Source organism: Azolla caroliniana, unplaced genomic scaffold (assembly GCF_043228905.1).
Source record: "Azolla caroliniana isolate FFs.n. ecotype wild unplaced genomic scaffold, voAzoCaro1.0.p SCAF_13, whole genome shotgun sequence".
In the NCBI taxonomy this organism is placed as follows: domain Eukaryota; kingdom Viridiplantae; phylum Streptophyta; class Polypodiopsida; order Salviniales; family Salviniaceae; genus Azolla; species Azolla caroliniana.
Window position 1 is genome coordinate 9,939,741 of NW_028230448.1, and position 14,059 is coordinate 9,953,799.

A 14,059-nucleotide genomic window follows, 5' to 3' on the forward strand; every position below is an offset into this window, starting at 1 on the left:
TAGGTCACTAATATTTACATTAGTGAAGGGTATGTTCACTAATGTTAAAAAATGGGCTAATGGGATTGGATAGAAGGAATGATAGGTGCATGCACTATCATGATTTGAATGGAGACCCTTTTAGAAAGGCACATCTATTCAAGGGGCCTAAGAAAAGGTATAAATATGAGGCTTAGCTACCCTCATAAGCACATTACGTCGGAAGGTTGTTGTTGTAGACACCGGTGGTGCAGGCTAGGCTTTCGTCTCGACGATCGTGTTTATCTCTTCCAAGGTATTAGTCATCCTAATATCTGGTGGTATGGGACGTCGGTGGTAGGTTGGCTATGTTTAGATCATAGCTCGGGGGTGGTCGGGTGGAACGGGTTCTTCAATCCAATCTATTTTCCTTGGTTTACTTTACTTTGGTCTATTGATTAGTAATAGACTCTTAACATTGGTATCAGAGCATTTACTAACATTTTTTTTTTTTTTGATGTTTTTTGCGTGTTAGCGATGGGGATCTAACAAGGCTTGTCTTGCTCTTCGCAGGATCAAAACAACATTCTTAACCCGATATTCTTCTTTCGCGAATCTCTGGTTTCTTTGCTATGATGCTTTCTTCTTGGTCATATAGAAGTGGTATTACATTTTCTTTTCTTTTCTTTCTTCTTTCTACCATGATATGATGTAAATCTACTTATGCATCGGGTCGAGCATGTTTGCACTAATCACACACGCTCAACTCATGGCCCTTTTGCATATTGCGATGTATCTCCCACTCTCCCTTCTCTTGAGCCATCTCTTACAGTAATAATTATTCTTGTGCATCGGGTTGAGCGTGTTTGCCCTAATCGCACACACTCACCTCATGACCCTTTTGCATATGATGTTGAGTATGGCACTCTTCCCTTTATTGAGCCATCACTTGGTCGATTCAATGGGATGTTGTGGCCTTGACTAGGTATATGTCTCTTACCTATGCCACTTTACTCTTTATTGAGCCATCACTTGGCCAATTCTATGGGATGTTGTGGCCTTGACGAGGTGTATGTCGCCTACCTATGCCACTTTACTCTCTATTGAGCAATCACTTGGCCAATTCTATGGGATGTTGTGGCCTTAACGAGACATATATCGTTTACCTATGCCAATTTACTCTTTATTGAGCCATCACTTGGCCGATTCTAGGGAGATGTGGTGGTCTTGAGGAGGTGCATGTCAACAACCTTAGGGTTTCATACCTTAAGACATGCTTAATGTTCATACACCTAATTGATTATTATTCTAATTATTTTCTAATTACACAAATTGTCTTTTCACTTTCTGATGATTTTCTCATAATTGGCATTAAATACCCACCCACAATTAACTCTCTTTCTTGCCCTTATTTTAAGTTCATCTACACTATTTACATACATTTAATGGTGTAACGATTCATGTAGACTATTTTTTAATATTGAGTGGGCATCATGCCGCTTTTTGAACATTTTTTCCAAAGTCTTCTCTAGGTTTGACTCATGTAATCGAGCCTTAGAACACGATTAAAAACACATGAGTTCCCCTATTGATGTTTTACTCATAAATTTGAATACTACATCTTTGCGCACAACACCACCATTTGTATCAATTTGTGGCTTATGTCACAATTGTGCAAATTACAACCACCATATTGGGATGTAAATGTGCATACCTTGCACCATCCATTTATTTGTGACATTTTTTTTAAGTAGGTAACACATGGGTTTTTTTACCCTTGTATTCGTCATTGCTTGATTCTTATGGGTAGTGCCTTATTTTATCGTTTTTGTCATAACATTTGCTTGTTACTCACAAGACTAGAATATTACTTGCGAGTGCACTTGTTTTTTCACGTAATACACTTTCTCGACCATATCAATACATGTTGGGTTGGCATTCTAATATAAGGCTAACTAGGAAACTACGTTGATGTTAGAACCACGGTTGAGCCTCGGGGAGCCGCCATGATTATTCAAGATAGAGATTCGAGAAAGACATCTTAGCTATGTTTTCCCCCATGGTTTTTAAAACACCATAGTGTTACCATAGTTATCGGATCTCGAATCACATCTCATATGTCTAGAGGGGTAAAGACGTGAGATACTTTCTTGGTAAAGTTCTTACAATCAAAATTTCAAGCATTCATTTTGCTTGTGTATTTTCTGAAGCTCCTTTTTCATATTGCATACCCACACCTTGCATCATGGAACAAGTTTTGAATGTTGTTGGAGCAATCTCTCCGACTGAGACTTCTCAACTCCAATCTACATCTTGCACACAAGCTGAGATCACTATTGAGCAATTGCTCACTACTACCTTGAATCAATTGGCCGAAATAAGGCAGGCCAATATGACATTGGAAAAGAAATTCCAAGAATTGACTATTGAGTCCAAGAAAAAAGGTGAACCTTCTTTCGTAGTAACGCCATTTAAGGAAGATAAGAAAGAAAGAACCGAGGAGGCCATTAGCACTTGGCTTGGTCGTTAGGAGTCTCACTTTGAGCTCCACCCCAAGCCCGATGCTGTAAAAATTGGTTATGTCGTTTGTGAGTTAGGTGGCCGAGCTACTGCTTGCTGGCGCGACCTAAGGACTGCAAAGAACTTACCCACAACTTGGGAAGGTTTCGTTGATGTTTTTAAGAAACAGTTTTTGCAACCACCTTCTCAAATTGAACAAGCGCAACACTTGCTCACGTTGTCAAGTAAGCCATTTACCTCTCTCGAGGATTATGTGCATCATGCTCAAACCCAAATCCAAAAATCGGGACTTATGGGTGAGAAATGGTTTTTTGCTTGCTTTTTGAATGGTATTCCCAATGGGGATTACCATTGGATTGTCCATGACAAGGACCCCACAACTTTTGAGGAAGCCATCAACATTGTACTTCGGTACCATAGGACTTCCAAGAAAGAGTACAATAAGCCTAAGTTCGCCAAAAATCTAAATGTCAAGTTCATTGGGAAATGTAAGCAATCCAGTGACACTCTTGACCGCGACTCGAAGCTATTCTGTGCATATTGCAAGAAGCGGGGTCACACAAGGGATACATGTCATCATCTTGAGAGGAAGTCAATGAACATCCCTCCTCAAAACAAATCTACGAGTCACACAAGTGAGTCTTTTGATGTTATTGAAGTTCATACCAACCACTTAAGTTCATGTGAATGCACTTTTCCTTCACATTTACTTGGACCTAATGATTTACTCCGAGCAGTCCGGTAGATCAATGGAACACAAGCACATTTCTTGTTTGATTCCGGTAGTTCTCACAATTTTCTTAATGATCACTTTGTGCAGCAAATGGAATTCCACATAAACGCAAGTGATCATATCTATCAAGTTCACATGGCAAATGGAAGCATTCAATACATCAGTGGCATTGATTGTCAACTGCCAATTCAAATAGATACCTATTTGGAGAAGCTAGACTTTCATGTTATGAAACTACAATCTGCAGATGTCATTTTAGGATACCCTTGGTTTTTTAATAAAAACCCTTCTTTGTCCATTGATTGGGTTAATCACTCAATCACATTTGAACTTAATAATTGTAAACATTTTATTCAATGTTCCAAACTTCCTTCTCATTCACTTGTGTCTTGTAAATCTTTAAGTGAGTATTCTAGTTCATTAATTTATTCGTGTGTAATTGATCTTGCGCTTCAATTTTATTATTTTAATATTGTCGCCGCACAATTACCACATTATGAACAATTACTCGACTCTATTTTTAGACAATTTTCAAGTTTCCTAACGAATTGCCGCTTACTTTACCACCAAAACATAATGTGGACCATCAAATTGAACTCATCCCTTGTGTTGTTCCTGTGAGCATTCCACCTTACCAACTTAGTCAATTAGAAGAGGATGAGATCGCTAAACAACTTAAGGAATACTTGAGTATGGGCCACATTAGGTATAGTAAATCACCTTGGGGTGTGCCAATTCTATTAGTTAAGAAGAAGGAAGGTTCATGGCAAATGTGTATCAATTATCGCCGTTTGAATAAAATTACAATTAAAAATGTATATCCGTTACCTCATGTCGATGATTTGATTGATCATTTGCATGGGCCCGATATTTTACGAAAATTGACTTACGAATAGGTTATCATCATATTCGCATTGCCGAGGATGATATTCCTAAAATCGCTTTTCGTACGTGCTATGGCCATTATGAGTTTTTAGTCATGCCTTTCGGGTTGACTAATGCTCCAACCACATTCCAACAAGCGATGAATGACGTTTTTCGAGATCAACTCAGTGATTTTTTTGTTGTCTTCTTGGATGATATTTTGATATATAACTGTACCTTGCAAGATCATGTTCAACATGTTCGATTTGTTTTGCAAAAGTTGTGTGACAACTCTTTCTATGCAAAACATTCAACATGTGATTTTTTCCAAAAATCTATTGTGCACCTAGGCCATTTAATTACGGAAAATGGCATTGAAATTGAACCTTCTCGTATTGAAAAGGTTAAACTTTGGCCCATTCCTCGTAATATTCGTGAATGCGATCATTCTTAGGGTTTGTTGGATTTTTACGAAAATCAATTCGTAACTATTCCAAATTGACTACGCCATTAACTGACCTTTTAAAAGGTTATCCACGTAAGTCTGTTAAACTGATTGTATGGAATGAACAACTTGACAAATCATTTGAGACACTCAAAGAGCATGTGTGTCAGGCTCCCACTCTTCTATTATCTGATCCTTCCAAGCCTTTCTCAATCGAAACCGATGCTAGTGATTATGCTATTGGTGTCATCCTTTATCAAGGCGGTCACCCTAATGCTTTTGAAAGTAAAAGGCTTGATGCTACTCAATCTTGGTATTCGGTTCAAGAGAAAGAGTTGTTCGTGGTAATACATGCATTAAAAACATGGGCAATATCTCTATGTAAATCAATTTGTGGTTACAACAGACCATCAATCCTTGAAATATTTTTGTGACCAGCTAGATATTGTTGGTCGTAAAGGACGTTGGGCTAACCTTATGCAAGATTTTGATTTTTCCATACAATATCGCAACGGTTCTATGAACACAGTTGCGGATGCTCTTAGTCACATTAAAGAAGTTAACATGCTCGGCTTCACGGAAATAAAATCTGACTTTTTAGATTTCCTACGAGGGAATACCTTGATGACAATTATTTCTCAAAATACTGGATGAAAGCCGAATCTGGTTTAGATGACATTACTAGCACCCTACCCTCAAAGGCAACCTTTCACATTACAAAAAGTTTGCTCTACCATAGTGGAAATGTCTATGTTCCAGATTTACCAAACGTAAAATAGAAAATTCTTCATGAATGTCATGATGCACCATCTGCGGGTCATCCTGGAGTGCAACGCACACTCGTTCTCATCTCAAGTACTTCTTTCTGGCCTAATATGCGCTCTGATGTGCATAAATACATAACCCAATGCTTACAATGTCAGATTAATAAGTCGGAACGACTTAAAGCTGTTGGTCTTTTACATCCCTTAGACATTCCCAACAACAAATGGGAAAGTATCTCGATGGATTTTATTGTTAGTTTACCTCGTACACAGAGGGGTCATGATGTCATTTGGGTTGCCATTGACAGACTAACAAAATTGGCTAGATTTATTCCTACCAAAACCACAGTAACCGCTCAACAACTGGCTTATCAATTTGTTGATGAGTTTTTTCGTTTTTATGGATTACCTATGGATATTGTTAGTGATCAAGATTCCAAGTTTAGTAGTGACTTTTGGACTCAAGTCTTTAAGAAACTAGAAACTACGTTGAGCATGAGTTCCGCAAATCATCCTCAGTCTGATGGAAAAATTGAACAAGTTAATCAAATTATTGAGGATATGCTTCAAGCTTATGTAGCAAAAACCCCTTCTAAGTGGGAGCAATACCTTCCTATCTTAGAATTTGCCTATAATAGCTCTAAACATACATCCACTACATACAGTCCTTTTATGTTGATGTATGGTTTTCAGCCACATGCCCCAGTTGACATCACGATTCATTGTGATACATTAGACAGTACACGCAATTTTTTGCAAGACATGAACCAAATGTTGCATATTGCCAAAGAAAATGTCAAGACAGCTCAAGATCGTGCTCGATTTTATGTTGATCAAGAGAGACGTCCTCGTGCATTTACTATTAGTCAAAAAAAAAAAATTGTGTCCCTACTAACTCTACGTCATTTTCTACGGGCAAGTGCACTAAGTTAGCCCCACAATATTTTATGTTGATTTTATGTTGATCAGGAGAGACGTCCTCGTGCATTTACTATTAGTCAAAAAGTTTTTTTGTGTGTCCCTACTAACTCTACGTCATTTTCTACGGGCAAGTGCACTAAGTTAGCCCCACAATATTGTGGCCCATTTGAAATCCTTAAGCAAGTTGGGTCATTTGCTTATCACCTTGCCTTACCCCGTAACGTTGGTATTCATCCTGTTTTTCACGTCAATCGTCTAAACCCATTTTTAGGCTATGGCGATAACACCATCACAATCCAAGATCTTGTAACATTAGAGGATTTTTCTTACAAACCTCATGTTCCTGAACGAATTCTTGATTCTCGTACTAAACGTTTACGTTCTAAAGAGATTCGGCTATTCAAGATCAAATGGATGGATAAACCTATTAATGATGCCACATGGGAACGCGAGCATACTCTTAAGGCACAATTTCCTCACTTCATATTGCAAGAGTGCAATCTTTTAAAGTATGGGAGTATGTTATGTACACATAACATTGGTGAGGGTAGGTCACTAATATTTACATTAGTGAAGGCTATGTTCACTAATGTTAAAAAATGGGCTAATGTGATTGGATAGAAGGAATGATAGGTGCATGCACTATCATGATTTGGGCAACCAATTAATGGAGGCCCTTTTAGAAAGGCGCATCTATTCAAGGGGGCTAGGAAAATGTATAAATATGGGGCTTAGCTACCCTCATAAGCACATTACGTCGGAAGGTTGCTGTCTTAGACACCGGTGGTGCGGGCTAGGATTTCGTCTCGACGATCGTGTTAATCTCTTCCCAGGTATTAGTCATCCTAATATCCAATGGTATGGGACGTCGATGGTAGGTTGGCTATGTCTAGATCATAGCTTTGACAAGAACTACGCGCTCCCTTTGCTCAACGCTCGGCCACAACCGAGCCTAGAATAAAACACAGAAAAACAGGAATGAATACACACGACACAAAGGAGAGAAGAGTACACAGGATGTTTACGTGGAAAACCCAAACTCGGGAAAAACCACGGCAGCCCACAGACCGCGAACTATCACTATGTCAGAATGTACAATAAGAAAGCACCGAGGCCACGACCTCGAGCTTGCTATCTTCGCCACAGGTGGCAGTTACAATCAGAGGCAACGACCTCTTCCTCTCTCTCACTCTCTCTGTACACAGTTGCACGCTCTAATCTTGCGCCAATAAGAATGACAACCACGCTATTCTCTGTTTGCCCTAAGTCATATTTATACTAATATGACTTTTCGGCTATTTACAAATATAGCCCCGATGGACTCTCAGAGACATATTTACAAATATTTCCCTTCATCCGATGAGCACTTCTCACCTGGCCTCCACCATCCGGCTCTTGCCGGGTACTCCTCATCCGGTTCACACCGGGTCTTCCGTAGCCGGGTACTCCTCATCCGGCACTTGCCGGGTACACCACATCCGGTTCTCACCGGGTCTTCCGTAGCCAGGTACTCCTCATCCGGTTTCGGCCTCGGTCGAGTTTGCTCATCAGTATTGTTCTTCTCACTTCCCATCTGGAGGGACTTGTTTCCTAACAAGCTTGGGGGTGGTTGGGTGGAACAGGTTCTTCAATCCAATCTATTTTCCTTGTTTTACTTTACTTTGGTCTATTGATTAGTAATAGACTCTTAACACTAATCAAGTCAACTAGAATATTTTGTGAGCAAGTTACGATGTACTTAAGGCTTGAAGTATGTATCATTGACTTCAAATAAGTACTATCTAGCATTATCATGTATCTAGGGAGTTGGGTGATATTAAATGACAAGTTAGTTGACAGAAAAGGAATATCTCCACTACTATCAACTGACTTGCACATTTAATGTTATACTCAGACCAAACATAGAATATAATCCACTTTCTTACACAATGGTTGGATTGATCATTGGTCCCCACTAGTTTTGTAGCAAGTTGGTCCAAATCCCATCTAAGCTCTAAGGTGTGAGCGCATGGGTGAACTACCATTGTGAGCTACTCTCATATGTAATAGAAGTTTTGTTTTCATATATCCATCTTTTGTGGTTGTAACTCTATATACCTATCTAATCGATTCTCAATATTTCTAACATGTTTAGTGTAAACTATGTGTCTAAACTTCTGCATTCGTTTCCCTACCTGTATTCTGCATTGTGTATTGTGTAAGCCGAGCGGTTGTAGCTGACTCGAGTCTAGGTTCAAGGTATGTATGTGTATTGGATCAGCCGATCAGGTATCGTTTTGTGTGACCATACCTTTACGTGTTCTATGTACAGTTGCACTCATGGACGTGCGACCGACTAGTACTATCCAGCATCAAACTACAAGACCTTGATCTAGATACTTAAGGAGTAAGTATCCGACCCGTGTTATACCAGGAGGGTATAACAAAAACCTCCCTATCATGAGGCAATTATGCTACAATCTATCTTCCGTACTGCTTTCAATCGTATGTTGCTAACACTGATCGAAGGCATGCACGAACTAGACGGTCTCCAATGTATTTGTTACGTGATCACAATGATGGAATGTAAAAATACGTCTCATTCCAATTCTTGGAGCCCTTGTCTTGTTTGTGAGCTTCTACCATGACCAAGTTGATACTAATCAACCCAATCATCCATGTCATCATCATCTTCCTCGGACAATGCAATGACATGTACCTATAGGTTAGTTACATCATGTCAAGGGAAAAAAGAGTTGCCCAATTATAAATTACGAAGTTATAATATAATTTACCATCAAACACATGAAGGATCTCAATCCATTGGGCCTTCCTCCATTTTAAGCGTTTTTTTCTTGACAAACCATCTGATACTTTCATGGTCTAATAAAACATCGAGTGTGGCAACATAGAAATAAAGATGGCATCGCTTAAGAGCGTGCATTATAGAAAAATAAGTACTTTTCATTTGTAGTGTATATTTGCTGGGCTTCTTCCAACTTTTTCTCTCAAATCCAAATGGTCTTCGATCTTGGAGTAACACAAACAAAACCCATTTGAAAATATGACTTGCATTGGTTTCAAGAACAAATGTTTATTTAACAAAAGAATCATTAGCTTACATGTATAATGATTGAAAGTCCAAAAAAGAACGTAACATTAGACTCTAAGCCGCAAGCTTAAGGTTATAAAGCATAAACTCTAGCATTGTTTCTAATTCAAATTTCTAATGGAGTTAAATCCTTTCACATTGTGACTTAGCACCAAATGTCTTCCCATCAATACTTTCACGCAATTCAATTCATCTTTCATCATCACCATAAAACATAGTTAATAAACTCATCATCCTTATCTTGAAAATTCCTATGTGGAAGTGAACGATCATAGCCTCTAGAGAGGTCCAACACTATAATTCCTTTACTTTTGTCAAAGTTAAGAAAACTCAATCCCAATGAGCATTGTTAAACGCACACTTGAATTGCAACTTTATGGAAAGACTCATCTCAAGATGGGATTAAATTCTTACATAAAAACTACTATTTGTCTTCTAGGAGAACATGTATTGGCAAAAAGCACCGGTTACAAAGCTTGGCACTAGGTTAATATAACATATCATTCATATTCAAACAAATAAAAATAAGCCTTGTTCAAACTCCAAAGATATAAACTAGAAGAAAATGTGTAACATCGACAAACTTAGAAGCATGTATCCATGTGCTTGACTTGTTGAAACAACATGACTGTAATGAAATTTGAACCTAGTCATGTTATATAATTGAAATGGCCACTCTAAATGTTTGGACGACATAGAGAATCAAATGACCATACAAACATGTGGTTATGTAAAACCTCATATATATATCAATTGGGAGTTTAGTTTTCTCTTGCAAATCAAATTGTGCTTCTCCATCTTAGTACAGAAAGGGATTTGTATATGTTTGACAAACGATGGTCGTAATTAGTGTATGTGAGCAAGAATATATATGTCTAATATTAAATTTGGTAGGTTTTCGTTGTATCTTAGGTTAATGTTGTCATGCTAGTCTTCTTGGCCCAAAATCACCCTTTTATGAATATATTTTTATAATTATAGCATGAAACATAGAAGTAGAAGCATGCAATTTTCACACCATTGCATACACTAGACATGCTCGATATAAAAACCGAAACTCACATGAGCAATTCAAGAGCATGCATGTGAACTCGAAGATATAGAAACCTTTGAAGAAATGCTACCTCATTGCCACCTCAACAAATTTGTAATGAGTAAGAAAATGATGGTCTTCCATTTTAAGTATAATAATTCTAGCTTCGAAGCAACAGAGTCATTCATAACCCCTCCATGTTTCATCAATCATGAGAAAAGTCAAAAAAGATTAGACGTGGGGAAGTAGATTCCATGTAAGCAAGAGTGACTTGATTGACATGATGTCGAGATGTGTGCGATAATTTCGTTCAACTAAAAAGAAACGAAGAGCAAGAAGGGCAAGGGGATGGAAGTCATGGGCATGGCGAAGGAAGTGTGCACGATACATCGTGGAATCAATCATGTCATGTTTGCTATGTCGTCTTCCAAGGGAGTGGGAATGAAGTGGAGGAGGAACCGAGACTCTCGGAATAAATCTCAACACATACCGCCCCGCCCCTTGCCTTTGTTTGTGTGCGAGAGTACACACGACACACACAACACAACACAACACAACACAAAGAAAAGAGGAGTGCACCATCACCGTTTTCCATTTGAATTAATGGTAAGGAAGGGGAGCACGACGATAAAACCCACCCTCCATTTTCCATTCTAACTTTGGAAGAAGAAGAAGAAGAAGAAAGAAGAAAGAACATGAAAGAGCTTTCCATTCCAAAAGACACGTTTGGCTAAATAGAGACGCATGTTTTTGTTTTTGTTTTTGTTTTTCTTTTTTTACCGATAAAAAAGAACGGATAAAATATGTACATACATACGTGTTATCTAGAGCCACGTCAGCGATAGAAAGGCACGCTGCCAGCTGTAAAAGAGTCGTTGACGTGGAGGGAGGGGGACCTAGGTTCCCGCGCGATTGAAGACACGTGGCGGAAGCCCATTCGTGGGGATCCGCTGATTAAAAAGCTGCGTTTATCAGCAGGAGCGGGAGAAAGAAGAAGAAGAAGAAGAAGAAGAGAAACTCTCTCTTTCTCTCTCTCTCTCTCTCTCTCTCTCTCTCTCTCTGCCTGTGCCTGTATTATATGCACGATCGCTAGGGTTTCATTGCAATGCAGCAGAGATCCATGGAACACGAAGAAGAAGAAGAAGAAGAAGAAGAAGAAGAAGGAAAGGAATTAGGGAAAGAATCATCCTTCACAGATGGCCATGTCACCGACCTCGCTCAACAGATCGCAGGAGGCTCCATGCTTGATGACGAAGACGAACGCAAATATGAGCACATTATCAAGGAGCTGCATGATCAGAGTCTGGGGATAACAGTCTCTACACGCCCCATGCAGGTGGTATGCATACTGCCATAGCCGCCACATCTCTGGACCTTCTCTTTCTGCTTCTTGACGCTTTCCCCTTCGCCATGTTCACTCTCTTCTACTGCTTGTTCTTTTTATCTTGATAGGCGTCTGAATAACCACCTTTCTTTCTTTCTTTCTTTCCTCTCCTTGATTTTGCGCAGTGTAGTCGCAATGCCCCTCCATTGGAATGGAGATTCAGGACCTGCCAAGGAGAACGTGCAATTGCTAGCCATGACACACCAATGCAGCAGAAGAAGAAGGTAGCTGAGGAGCGAAGGCTATATAGAGGTGATCACAAGAATACCGACGCTTATATGAAAATGCTTTACGCTGAGCTTCTGAGGATGAAGATCGAGAGCAGGTACACAAGAGAAATAGCAAGCCTCGCTGAACAAGAGGAGTACATAGGCAAAAAGCGCTTGCATCAGGTAAATGAATGCATAGATCTCTGTCTGTCTATCTGTCTGTCTGCCTGTCAAGCTTTCAAATGTAGCAAATACGTGAAGAGGAAGGGCAAAGCGGCATCAGGTAAATGAATAGATCGCTGTCTGTCTGTCTGTCTGTCTGTCAAGATTTCAAATGTAGCAAATACGTGAAGGGAAGGGCGAAGGGCGAAGCGGTTGGATGACTCAATCTTAGGTGTGTAAATGCTCTTGTTTTTTTGTTTTTGCTTTCAACAGCAGCAAATTGAGGCTTACAAGGTGCAGGCAATGAGAGCAAGGGTTGCTCTTCCAATTGATGTACTGTCATCACCTAATTTAAATAATCGTCATCAAAATCATCTTCATCACCGGCATCATCAGCAAACAAGTTGTGGTGGATCGGGGATGCGTGCAGTGTTCCTTGCAACCCACAGTAGCTCCCAACGTGAGTGTGGCGGCACTGGCGTCTTCCTCCCTCGTGGAAGGACGCCCAGCCATGGATATAATTCTCTAGAAAGCAAGAGGAAGCCAGGTAACCCTGTAACTATCTGCACAGGCAGTAATTGTCTGATTCATTCTGAAAGTATAGATGCTTCCCATTTCATTGGAAAAGAATGTCTCAGAGTCCTAGCGTTATAATTCTTCCATTTTGATTCCCTTCCCTCTCTCACTCTCTTCTATGTTTTCTCCTAATCTTCTGCTGCTTCTTCACCATCGCCACAGCTTGCTCCACTGTCCTTCTTCCTTCTCGCATTGTCCAAGCTCTAAACCTCAATGTCGAAGACACCATCTCCGGTTCGCTACCTCGATTTGCATCTGGCAAAGGTAGTCAGGAAGAATCCTCTAATAAATAATACTCCTAAGAAAAGATCCAAAATAAGCGACAGATGCGTAGCAATCAATGGGTTGTGGTTCTGGTGGGGGTTTAGGTTGTTATGGAATAATAGAGTTTGGTCTAAGCCATTTGTCTGGAACCAGATTGAGAAATGTCTAGGGTTTTGTTTTGTCTCTTCATTTTTGTATTGGATCTTTGCAGAGCACCCCCTAGTGTGGCATGGAGATGCACACCATAAGATCAGAGGTAGCGAGGTATGGAACACCCCGGAGATGATATGGCCACGATCTTACTACTACTCACATGGAAGAGGAGGAGGAGGAGGAGCAGGAGCAGGAGGGAGAACAAGTTCAAATGCTCATGAAGACAATATTCTCAGGCTTCCCAGTGATTGGACCTACTGAGACAGACAGACAGACAGACATCAATGATGGACAGAAAACTAATACAAAATAAAGATAGATGGAGAAGATAATCAAGCTGTACTATTGTACCATTACATATAGCATACAAACTGATTTAGGTTTCTCTTTTCTTTTTTCTTTAAAAAGCATAACTTATGATTAGCTTGATCTCCCACTAATCATCACCCACCAAACTGATCCACGAACTAACTAATACCAACCAGCCCATATTAAGCGTTTCTTGCACACACAAGGGAGAAAAGAAAAGAGAAATATATGAAGTATAAACAAGTTACAATAAATGACAATAATAAGAAGAATGAGATATGGTTGGTGCTGGATTTTGTTTGTGTGTGGATGGATGAATGTTGGCTCAAATGTGTTCCTCTTTTTCTTTATGCCTGGTTTCTACGTTTCCCACATCCCGTTTCACACCACAACCGAGTGAAATCATCCCCAATGCATCTTAAATCTGTTCATACGATTCGAAACAAAAGAATTGCCTTGCCGCTCTCCAGAAAACAGATTCTTTTGTTGCCTAATGAGTGTCTAGTGTCTCTTGAAATGCAAGTTGCTTGGATTACTTGAACACATTTATGTCTCTCCTCTTCTTTGCCGGTTAGTATCAAGCAATCTCAAATCCATGCATACAACTGAACGTGTACAATTTGCAATTCCCAAGGATGTGTCTTGCGAGACAAGGTGTTGAATAATCATACCC

The 14,059-nt window shown here is 39.6% G+C and overlaps 1 protein-coding gene across 3 annotated transcripts; it reads left to right on the forward strand.

Moving 5' to 3' along the window:
• Positions 1 to 11,323: 11,323 nt before the first annotated feature.
• LOC147856073 (uncharacterized) lies at positions 11,324 to 13,682 on the forward strand. Of its 3 annotated transcripts, none has more exons than XM_087329815.1 (5): positions 11,325 to 11,665; positions 11,839 to 12,105; positions 12,361 to 12,631; positions 12,823 to 12,924; positions 13,136 to 13,682. In XM_087329815.1, the coding sequence occupies exons 1-5, from the start codon at positions 11,435 to 11,437 to the stop codon at positions 13,336 to 13,338; spliced, it is 1,074 nt and encodes a 357-aa protein (XP_087185941.1). In that variant the 5' UTR covers positions 11,325 to 11,434; the 3' UTR covers positions 13,339 to 13,682. The 3 variants fall into 3 exon arrangements, with proteins under 3 accessions (XP_087185942.1, XP_087185941.1, XP_087185940.1); XM_087329814.1 differs by having other exon boundaries at positions 11,326 to 11,665; positions 12,358 to 12,631; XM_087329816.1 differs by lacking the exon at positions 12,823 to 12,924 and having other exon boundaries at positions 11,324 to 11,665; positions 12,358 to 12,631.
• The last annotated feature ends 377 nt before the right edge of the window (positions 13,683 to 14,059 follow it).